A 12,110-nucleotide genomic window follows, 5' to 3' on the forward strand; every position below is an offset into this window, starting at 1 on the left:
CCATGCCGAATCTCTGCCATCTCTCTCTCCAGCAAGATCCTGTATTTGGGATTTTCATGTTTTTTGCCAAGGTGTGTTTATGGGGATTGTTGCAAGAATTTGGAACTGCATCATGGAGTTGAGATAATCTGTTGGGTTTTTGGTTCGGTTAATTTATTCTGTATTTTGTTCTCTTGTGTTTGTGCTTCATTCAGTACTCTGTAAATACATTCAGTTTTGTTGAAAACTGAGGGGTTTTGACCAGCTGCATCACCCCTGGATGTCCACATTACACCTTCTCAAAACGACAAGAAAAGTTAGGGTCTGGGCGACCTTCTTAATGTGTTTTGGAGGGATCTGTTTTGCCTTGATAAAAAAACAAGAAGTAAGCTTTCCACTCGACTAACTGGAGATAAGTTATTCTTTTTACAGAGAGTAGGAACATATCAATTGAGGTTTAGCATTAGTATTAATGGAGAAAGTATTAATGTAGGACTGGGCACAGAATTCCTTCAGGTATTGCAAGTATTTAGATTGTAAAAGCAGTCAAACAGTAGTCAAGCAAAAGAAAGCAGTAAAGTACATTGGGTTGAATACTCTCGTTTATTTGGCAAAATACAAGTTGTGTTGAGTTTTTGGGAGATATACTTCTCGTCACAAGGCCCAGAGACATTCCTTGCTGTATCTTAGCAAATACACCTCCTGAATCAACTCCCCCACCTCAGTAGCATCTCTCCTGTCGGATACCATCCCCTTCTTGTCATGCAATAGATTAACTTGCCAATTACTGAATATCCATCAAAAGATCATGATGTGGAAGTGCCAGTGTTGGGACTGGGGTGGACAAGTTAAAAATCACATAACACCTGGTTATAGGCCAACAGGTTTTTGGAGTGCTGCTCCTTCATCCAAGGTGCTTGACAGCTACCTGATGAAGGAGCAGCACTCCTAAAGCTAGCCCTTCCAAATAAACCTGTTAGACTGTAACCTGGTGTTGTGTGATTTTTAACTCGTTAAAAGATCAGTTGCACTTAAGCCTGAGCCATATTTAACCACCCTTTGGGGTTGAGTTGCCCTGCACTGTTCCTGATCTTTGTCCTGGACGGGGGAGCCAGAGGGAAGTTGGTATCCTACTTTGTGGGTAGGAATTTGCAGGTTCCCTTGGAGACGCAGGGAGTCCTCATCCCCCAGGACCAGCAACCGAGGCCATGACACCAGACCATGCCAGCCTGTTCTGAGCTTGGCACCTGGATCACTGGAGTACCAGTTGTTTGGAGGAATGCCCAGCAATGTAGGAAGTACGTTAATGTCATCCTCCACTTAGTAGCCTCAGTGTCACCATCTTCTCCCTGACATCTCACACTCAGTCTGTTTCTCTAACCATGTCTCACTATGCCCATTCTTGACCACTCTCACTATTGCTGACGTGATCTTCTCCACTTGCTCTCATCTTCGAATCCCTGACGCCACTAACTACATGCCCTCTGCGCTGTTTCTCACTCTCTCAGGACACCTTCTCACCTGTATTAACTGGAAGACTTGTGCCACTTGTGTTCATCTCACATAATATCTATCTCTCATCCTACAGCCCACATAGAACAAAAAGTGTCAAGATGGGTGGTGGGATGCTCAACATTCAGCTCCTCACATGTTATGCGATAACCGCTCCAAGTAGCTAATTGACCATATCCAAACTGCTAGGCAGTTATGGGAAGTTGCCCTGGCTAATTGTGCATATAGCCCCTGTGCAAAGGCTATTTCTCTTGACTTGACAGAAACCTGACAAGTGTGACAAACTTTCTGGCTTTGTGCTGTGCCAAACAGCAAAGCAAGAGACATGTCATAGGGCAAAGTGCAAAAGAGGCATGGCAATGCATGGCAAGCATTCTGTGAGCAACAAGATAAGCTGAAGCATTAAGTGCTATGACAGCAAGTTAAGAACCCTAAGATGCAGCCTAGTCCAGTCCATGAGCTGGATGTGTGTCCCTCAATGTATGGTGTCCTTGCAACATTATTACAATGATAATTGCCAGTTAGCCAGAGGTGCAACAAGCATCCAGTAAGTGGATTGGTAATATGCCATGAGGCTTCTCAGAGCATGGAACATGTCAGATGTCAGCATCCATGATTGTACGGTGAGTGTGGACCGTGCCCAACATGGAGGTCGTTCAGTCTCAGTGATGAGCTGAAGTCACTCTGACTGCTATGCTAGCATTTGTTGACATCCATCTTGTTCAGTGTACTTTGTAAAATAAGACTGAAGTTAATAGGATGAGGTGCAGAAAGATGCTCCTGATGTTAAGATAGGTCTTGCCTGACTTGTCACCCATTTCTGCCACAAATTATGCCCATGTGCACTTTACTCAGACTGCTCTAAGGTTCTGCTCACTTTCATCTCAAAAACACATCTGAACAATTGTCACTTTGAGAACTCTTTTAATTTTTTACTTTTTCCTACATTTTGAAAAACAGCTTAATCCTGCTAAAAAGTCACCCTTTGCACGGAAATCCAACACGCTTTTACATTCAGATTACAAATCCCTGACATTCAAGCATTCTGTAACATTAATTGTCTTTCCAGGTTTACCTTAATAAATCCTACAAAACGAGTTTGATATTGTATTCATTACTCTGAAGAGGAGTTTCACTCCTCTCTTCAAATTAATGCAGGAATTCCCAAAACCGATTCCAGCATGTTGAAACATTCTAAGGAAGTACTGGGTAATTATGTAATTATGATTTATGGAAGTGGTTGCGATACAAAGTGAAGCGAAACACAAGAGTGTGGTATGCATTCATACAAGTAGCTCTTATAATCCACTTCCAACATCTAAATATGGCTAACTGACAAGAAAGAGATGGCTCAGAAATTTGCAATTTCACAGTAGAATGCAGAGATATCCTTCTGTCCAAATTAGTTAGTCAATCATTCAATTAATCAGTCAGACGTCTTAAATCCAAATGGTCTTTGCACAATTTTGATGAACAGAATCACCCCGAGCATCAAGATCCACTTCTTAATGAGTACGTTTGATACAGTCAAGCCCACTAAATAGGAGTTTTAGTTTTTGTGAAACAATTGCAGTGATCTTCTAAATGAGAAGGGAACAGTCTTGAAAAATGAAAGCTGAAACAAGCAGTGGATAGGGCAGGGAAATAAGGGATTTTAAGAACCAATTTTTTAAAAGTATTTCAGTTACCAGGTGAAACTGTTAGGGGGTAAATGTATTCATTTATTTCGATGTATGGTGAGAAACTATTTTCAAGTAACCCTGCAAAAACAATATGGGTTTTTCAGACGTTCACAGCAGGACATTTCAAATTAAAGTAGGAGCAGGGTTTCTTGCATGGAGTGTTTAACAAGGAGAAAAAGGACTCCTGTTTGAATTTAGGTGCTTTCTGATGAGCTATTGCACATTCATCTTGTTTGTGGACCCAGATATCTGGGTTTTCAATCATTCACATTCTTTCTTTTGTGGATGGACACTGGTCTGTGTTGGCTCAAATACAATCTGCCAGAAAGAGAGCAATCCTTCGACTAGGAATCAAATCTGTAAAAGAGCATAATGGGCAGAGTTAGAAACGTGATGAAGTCTTCCCTCCACTGAATGCAAAACATTGCTTTAAATGTTAACACTTGAGTTTAATTTAATTAAGAGTTTGTATACATAGTGGTTTATCAAGTATTGGGATGAATTCTCCTGTTGTTAGTTTGATCAATGCCATCTGGGGGCACATAATAATCAGTTTGATGTCTTATCCAAAAAATGGGGGCTTGGAGAATGCAAAGGTTATTTTGTATTCAAGTGTCATACTAGATTTGTGTGCACAACTCCTGCATTCGTAGTTATACCTACAACCTTTAGATTCAGAGGATTAAATGCTACCTAAAGAATCAGGGCTGTTTGCAGGAAGAAGGAAAATTTAATAAAGAAGACAGTAATCGATACTTCGAATGCTGGAACATACCTTCATGATCATTGCATTCTAATACTTACCCATCTTCCTCTACCTTTACTGTACGACAGTCATTTCCAGAACAAGATTCTAGCTTTATCAACCGCTGGTTCATCTTCACAAGTAGTGAGGGATCCACAGTTTTTGCAATATTGACCAATTGGTGTGGGTCTGATGTCAAGTTGTAGACTTCAACAAAAGCCTGAAAACAGAACATCGGAGTAACTAAAATAATTCAGGGCAAGTCAATACTATGAAATTAGAATCCATGGAAAGTGACGTGTACAGCAAATGGGTAACGACAGTTTGAAATTCTGGTTGAGTACACATTTTTAACCTAGGACACCCCATTTCTTACAGATAACGAACCTGCACAGGTTGGAGGTAAGAGGTTCACACAGCATGTGATGACAGACAGCACCTACCTCACTGTCGGCAAATTCACAATACTGTAGATTGACTTTTGATAATGTTCTCACACAAGCATAAGTATTATTAAAAGCATCTTCACACACGCAGTCTGGAAAACATTCCTAAGGAAAGGAGAAGAAAAAGACATCAAACTTGCAAATTCAAAGACGTTTCTCACTGAAGCAAGCATGGTCATTAAATTGACATTTGTTTCATTCAACTTTCAAAACCATTCTCTCCCTCTTTTGATCAAGATGCTGACCTTTGCTACAATTGTCTTTTGAATGCTCCAATTGCCCTTCCAAGTTCTGAAAACTTGGGTTCAGTGTTTCCACACTATAATCCCATTGACTTCTGTCCTCGCCAGTTATCCTTAATCTTTGCAGCAGTCACTGAATAGTGATGAGAAAGAAGAAGTGTGCTTAATTCTCCCCCATGACTGCACTCCTACAGTGTAAAACATGCCCAAAATTATCTTTTTTCTTCACTCCATCAATGTATGGAGTACTGCCAGAGACCAGCTTAAATAACTGTATTCCAAAGCACTTGACTGTATGGAGTCCAAGTAGAGATTTTTTTGAACAAGGAGATCAAACTTGAAATGTTTTTGCCCTGCACTGCTTCATTAAAATCTAACTGTTACCCACTATGCCATCAGGAGAAGCAATGCAAATGCTTTTGTCAATATGACTTCATCTGCATTCATGCTTTTGCATGGAAACAGTGAATAAAGTTTCACAATGATAGTTTGTGGAGTGGCGGGTTGAAACAAGTGAGAAAAAGCAATCTTCACATGAGAATTGGAATGTGTGTTTTGTTTAAATAGGATGTGCCTCTTCATCACCTTTGATGTTAAACATTTGGATAAATGCAGTTATTTTTGTTGATTACTTACAGCCACGCCAGGTCCTACATTGGGGCATGCAGGGTCTAACTTAGCATCACCTTCTCCAGTATATTCTACCAGAAAATCATTGCGCCAGTGTGTTTTATTCCGTGAAGAATCCTGAAATAAATAGAAGGAAGAATGTTAGAACAGAAAGAACAGATCAAACCATCTGACCTTTGTCCCTAAACAAAAAAATGCGGATGTTGTAAGTCAGAGACACAAACAGAAATTGCTTGATATGTTCAGCCGGTCTGGCAGTACCTGTGGCGAGAAATCAGAGTTACTGTTTCGAGACCCTTCTCAATCCAAAACTTCAACTCTGATTTCTCTCCACAGATGCTGCTCGCATGGCTGAGCTTTTCCAGCAATTTTTGTTTTGGAACCTTTCTCCCGAGTGCTTTTGACAACTACAACGCAGAGAAGTTCACAGATCCGGTCGGGGTTCCTTTGGGTGCTAATTGTCAACAAATCACGTTTGATCATTTTCATCTCATCAAGCAGTCAGGGAAGAATTAATGGTTGAAATGTGCAATTTTTGTGATAGGTCATCTACTGTAGCATCACAACTCTAAATTATTGCTCAGGCAGCACAAAGGAACCATTTGACTTCATCTTCCATGTCAACTCCTTGGACAAACTTCCCTATTAGCCATTGAATAAAAAGGAGTGAACATATGTCATATTGGTAGTATTCATGGCTGCATGTGGATCAGAAGGTGGTCAGTTCAAAACCTGTTCCAAACTGTTGTGTCAACCAGAGCTTCAATGCAGAGTTCTGGACTGGCATCCAGTGGGGAAACCAGGACTGGTTCCCCCAACCCTTGCCATGATATGGGCTGCAAGTTCTTAAAATAGTCTCCTTTTGGATGGGACTGATCATCAGTTGGCCGACAACAGGGGGATTATGAACATGAAAGCACCCTTCATTTTCCAGCTTGTCAGGATTTCTCAGCCTGCGACTCATTCACTATTTCATTTTTCAGCAGTGTGTGAACAGATTGAAACCACTGCCATAGAGATAAAGATTTTTTAAAATATTGGCATTTGATGCTTTTAGGATTGAATAATAATCTTGACAGAACAAATATTACACAACCGCATTTCTTTGGTGATAGACTGAGTAAATATTTATGGTTGCAGATGAAGTGATAATGAAGTGGCCTAGATTTTACTGATGTGCATGCATACCTAACACTCTTTACATATTTGTATGTATTTGAAGTGCAAACTAGTTTCGGGTGTCAGGATGCAAATAGCTCACTGAACACTATCCAGCTCTGACCTCCACTTCTGTCGATATCACTGAACCTCAAGGGGAGGTTGTTAGAATATCTTCTGGTATATATTGTCATTGCACATGTTCGTGACATTTCCCACTCATCAGCATGAGCCCTCTTGTGATCCAGGTCTGGTGTGTACTTGGACACTAGGCTTCATGACCTGAAGAGTTGGTTCAGCTTTTGCACTGCTGCTTTTCACCATCAGTGAGCAGCATTTCTGAAGAGGTACTGCAAGAAGAGCAAAAGCGTAAGGTACTCACCATGAGGGGAAGAAAAGAGTTACCGTCCATGCTTTGGATGACATCATATCCAGCAATATTCAAGAAGGTGGGTGCCAGGTCTATATTCAGGATGGGTTCCTGTGCAATCAAGTGACAAAAGGTAAAATGCAGTTTCCTTGACTGTTCTCCTCCCACCCACAGGATGAAGGCTAGAACTGTGCTTTTGTATGATTTTGTTTATCCTTCCCTGATCTTTGTCATCAAATACCGTAGACACAAAATTTGATCCCTTATCGCAGTGCAAATATGGGATCTTGCTGTGCATATGCTACATATGTATTTCTCTCCTTTAGACAAGAGGCTTACAGTCCAAAAGTTCATTGTGAACGAGGATAGTTGAGATAAGGCCATATGACGTAGGATCGGAAATTAGGCCATTCAGCCCATCAAATCTGCTCCACTATTCAATCATGGCTGTTAAGTTTCTCAATCCCATTCTCCCGCTTTCTTCTGTAACCCTTGATCCCCCTTGATACTCAAGAATCTACTTGTCTCAAGTCTTAAATATAGGCAATGACCTGGCCTCCACAGCCTTCTATGTGAATGAATTCCATAGATTCGCCACTGTCTGGCTGAAGAACTTTCTCCTTATCTCCATAATAAAAGATCTTCCCTTTACACTAAGGCTGTGCTCTTGGGTCCTAGTTTCTCCCACCAACAGAAACATCCTCTCAACATCTACTCTGTCCAGGCCATTCAGTATTCTGTATGTTTCAACTGGTTTCCCCCCTCATCCTTCTCGATTCCATCGAGTCCAAACCCAAAATCCTTAAACATTCCTCATATATTCAGCTTTTCCTTCCTGGAACTATGCTTATGAACCCCTCCTCAACATACTCCTGGGCCAGTACATCCTTCCGGAGATATGGGGCCCACAATGGTGCACAGTACTCCAAATATGGTGTGACCAGAGCCTGAAAGAGCCTCAGAAGCACATGCCTACTTATATATTCAAGTCCTATCAAAATGAATGCCATCATTGCATTTACCTTTATAACAACTGACTCAATGGTGAAGTTGCTATTTCAATGTAAGATCTCTTTATGAAATTCTATTTAAATGCCCAGCTCCACTGATTCATATTGTCCTCTTTCTGGTCTTAGCGATGGGTTCTACAACTTGACTCAGTTCATAAGTTGGAGTCAAATGCTATGCTTGAAGTGAATACATACCTTTATGGTCTGCTTAGGTTTGATACCTGGTCCACGCACCAGCAGTGGCACTCGAATATCAAATTCATAAAGCTGACGCTTGTCAATGGGCAGAGAGAACTGTCCTGCAAACAGATAAAGTTATTGTCAGTAGCAGCAGTTGGCTACTTCTATTGGGATCTGTTTCTCAGTTTCAAATATTCACTCTACTTATTCATAGTGACAGTGATCACAACTCCATGATCTTTACTATACTCATGGAGAGGGAAAGGAGCAAACGCTCTGGGAAAGTACTTAATTGGGGGAGGGGGAATTACAATGCTGTTAGGCAGGAACATGGGTGCCTAAATTGGGAACAGATGTTCTCAGGGAAATGCACAACATATAGGATGATAAATACCCTGGGCCAGAGGGGATATACCTTAGGTTACTACAGGACGCAAGGGAAGAGATTCCTGCGGCTTTGGCCATGATCTTTCCATGCTCACTGTCCACTGGAGTAATGCCAGGTGATTGGAGGGTGGCAAATGTTATACCCTTTTTCAAGAAAGGGAATAGGGATAATCCTGGGAATTACAGACAGGTCAGTCTTACATCAGTCGTGGGCAAAGTATTAGAGAGGATTCTGAGACACAGAATTTATGATTATTTGGAACACCATAGTTTGATGAGAGATAATCAGCATGGCTTTGTGAGGGGCAGGTCATGCCTGACAAGCCTTATTGAATTCTTTGAGGATGTGACAAAACAAATTGATGAAGGTAGAGCAATGGATGTGGTATACATGGATTTTAGCAAAGTATTTGATAATGTTCCCCATGGTAGGCTCATTCAGAAAGTAAGGAGGCATGGAATATAGAGAAACCTGTATGTCTGGATACAGAATTGACTGGCACATAGAAGACAGAGGTTGGTGGTAGATGGAAGGTATTTCGCCTGGAGTTCGGTGACCAGTGGTGTTCCACAGGGATCAGTTCTGGGATCTCTACTTTTTGTGATTTTTATAAATGACTTGGATGAGAAAGTGGGGGGGGGGGGGGGGTGGTTAGTACGTTTGCCAATGGCACAAAGGTTGGTGGAGTTGTGGATCGTGTGGAGGGCTGTTGTAGTTTGCAATAGGACATTGACAGGATGCAGAGCTGGGTTGAGAAGTGGCAGATGGAGTTCAACCTGGAAAAGTGTGAAGTGATTCACTTTGTCGAATTTGAATGCAGAATACAGGAATAAAGGCAGGATTCTTGGCAGGGTAGAGGAGCAGAGGGATCTAGGCATCCATGTCCATAGATCCCTCAAAGTTGCCACCCAAATTAACAGGGTTTTTAAGAAGGCATTTGGTACATTGGCTTTCATGAGCATTGAGTTTAAGAGCAGCAAGGTTATGCTGCAGCTCTGTAGAGTCCTAGTTAGACCATACGTGGAATATTGAGCTCAGTTCTGGTCACTTAATTATAGGAAAGAAGTGGAAGCTCTCGAGAACATGCTGAGGAGATATACCAGGATGCTGCCTGGACTGGAGGGCATGTCTGATGAAGAAAGGTTGAGGAAGTTCAGGCTTTTCTCATTGGAGCGAAGAAGGATGAGAGGTGACTTGATAGAGATGTACAAGATGTTGAAAGGCATAGATAGAATGGTACCAGAGACTTTTTCCCAGAGTGGGAATGTCTATCACGAGGGGGTATAATTTTAAGGTAATTGGAGGAAGGTGTAGGGGAGATATCAGAGGTAGGTTCTTTACTCAGAGAGTGGTGGGTGCATGGAATGCACTGTCAGCAGTGGCAGTGGAGTCAGATACATTAGGGACATTTAAGCAAGTCTTGGATAGGCACATGGAAGTTAGTACAATGACGGGTATGTACATTAGTCTGATCTTAGAGTAGGATTAAAGGCTGGCAAGCATTGAGGGCTGAAGGGCCTGTGCTGTACTGTTCTATAACTGAATTGAATGAGATAGAGAGCAACATACACGGGATTTACTGATGCCACAAAAATTGGGGGCATTGTCAGCAGTATAAAATGGAATTGTGAATTACAAAGACATCAAGAACCTTGGTTGGGATAAAGCAGGATACAACAGGCCAGTGAATCTAACATATGTGGGAGGGAAACTATTGGAAACAATTCCTATGGGCAGAATTAATCTTCATTTGGAGATGCAGGGATCCATCAAAATGGTAAACATGGCTTTATCAGGGAGACTGAAAATGTGATCAAATTTTGCAAGATCATGACAAGTGTCCAGGTGAGATTAAAGCACTTGATGACATCAACATGGACTTGAGTAAAGCTTCTCACAAGGTCTTGTGTGGCAAGTTGGTTAAGAAGCCAAGAACCCATGAGACTGGACATTTTGGTGAACTGGATCCAAAAATGATTCAAAGAGGCAAGCAGAAGGTGATCGTCAAAGGATAGATGGGAACCCGGTGTTCTGTGGCATACCACAGGATTTGGCACTGTGTGACTTGTTTATGTATGTATGTAAATGATCTAAACATGAATATGAGAATACAGAAAGTTTGCATAGGCACGAGAATTGACAATGTGTAAAACAGCAAGGAGGAAGTCCTTGGACAACAGGATGATATAGACAGGCTGTTCAGATGGGCAGAACAGTGACAAAAGAAAATTAATCTCAATAATTATGGAATGATGCATTTTGGGAATTCTAAAAAAGCAAGGGAGTACACATTGGATGGTCAGATCCTGGGAACTACAGAGTATCAAAAGCATCTTGGTGTGTGTGTCCATAGATCTTAAAGGAAACAGGACAGGGAGATAAAGTGATTAAGTCACCTAGGACATTTGCCTCTATTAGTCAAAGCATTGAACACAAGAGTAAGGAGGTAATACTGGAGCTGGATCTGATAGTACATAGACAACAGCTTTAGTACTGTGTGTAGTTCTGGTCATCACACTTCAGGAAGTATGTTATTGGTCCAGAGGATAAAACCTGGGCTGGACTGGTTCAGCTTTGAAGAGAGATGGGAAAGGCTGGCATTGTTTTTCTCAGATCAGAGATACTTAGTGGGGACCTGACTGAATTGTACAATGTTGTGAGGGGCATAGACAGGGGAGACAGGGAGAAACATTTACCCTTAATAGCGGGGTCAATAATTAGGGGACACAGTTTTAAGCTCAGGTTTAGAGGGGATTTGAGGAAAAATGTTTTTCACCAAACAGTTGTAAGTGGAACTCGTTGTCTGCAAAGGGCTAACAACATTCAAGATATTTAACAAGTATTTAGATGGGCCCTTGAAATGTCATAGTATACAAAGTTACGGGGCTAGTGCTGGAAATTGGGATGAGAATGGATGGATGCTTGCTGACAATTATAGGCTTTTTCTCACACTGTGGAAAAAAAAAGACTTCTTTTTTGAAAAATGATAAGCTAGAAAGCAGTGGGAGTCCAAAGAGCTTATGCACTCAAAAACAGAGATCACTGCAATACCACAAACTAGTGCAGCAAATAATTAAGAAAAAATTCAACGAATACTGGCCTTGATTAAAGGAAAAAATAGAAGTTGAAAGTAACGCTGCAACTGTGCAATGTGGCATTTAAAGTACTTGAACATTTTGGGCATCACAGCTTTGGAAAGATACAATGGCCTTGGCAGGAAAACTGCATACCAAAAGCAGGCACAAGTCACAGAAACCATACAGTATGGAAAAAAATCCCATCCAGACTCACTCCCTACCCTATCCCTGTAAGCCTGCATATCCCATGGCTAATCCATCTAGCCTGCACATCCTTGGATTCCAGAGGCAATTTAGCCTGGCCAATCCACCTAACTTCCCATCTTTGGACTGTGGGATGAAACGAGAGTACGTGGAGGAAACCCATGCAAACATGAGCAGAATGTGAAAATTCCATACAGTCACCCGAGGGTGGAATCAAACCCGGGTCCCTGGCACTGTGAGGCAGCAATGCTAACCACTGAGCCACCATACCTCGCTAGGGTTAGGTTGCCTTGATTCCAGAGGACCATTGGACTGCTCTCTCATAAGCCTGAGGCTCACCAACCCTCAGGTGAGGGAAAAGGTTGAGAAGAAGAGTCCTTTATGGTGACCTCAGCCACTGCAGGAATTGAAGCTCTGCTGTTCGCAACACCCTGCATCAAAAACCAGCTGTCCAGCCAACTGAGCCTTTCCTTTTACTCATGTACTG

General features: G+C 41.7%; 1 protein-coding gene across 1 annotated transcript in view; it reads right to left on the reverse strand.

Moving 5' to 3' along the window:
* Positions 1-563: 563 nt before the first annotated feature.
* gnsb (glucosamine (N-acetyl)-6-sulfatase (Sanfilippo disease IIID), b) overlaps positions 564-12,110 on the reverse strand; it is a 57,642-nt gene continuing 46,095 nt past the window's right edge. Inside the window, exons 9-14 of the mRNA XM_072554066.1 lie at positions 7,970-8,073; positions 6,777-6,875; positions 5,243-5,353; positions 4,362-4,469; positions 3,978-4,138; positions 564-3,530 (exon numbers count right to left, since the gene is read on the reverse strand). Coding sequence (XP_072410167.1) covers positions 3,518-3,530; positions 3,978-4,138; positions 4,362-4,469; positions 5,243-5,353; positions 6,777-6,875; positions 7,970-8,073 — 596 coding nt within the window. The 3' untranslated portion in view covers positions 564-3,517. The remainder of the gene's footprint in view (positions 3,531-3,977; positions 4,139-4,361; positions 4,470-5,242; positions 5,354-6,776; positions 6,876-7,969; positions 8,074-12,110) is intronic.

Source organism: Chiloscyllium punctatum, chromosome 35 (genome assembly GCF_047496795.1).
Source record: "Chiloscyllium punctatum isolate Juve2018m chromosome 35, sChiPun1.3, whole genome shotgun sequence".
NCBI classification, from domain to species: domain Eukaryota; kingdom Metazoa; phylum Chordata; class Chondrichthyes; order Orectolobiformes; family Hemiscylliidae; genus Chiloscyllium; species Chiloscyllium punctatum.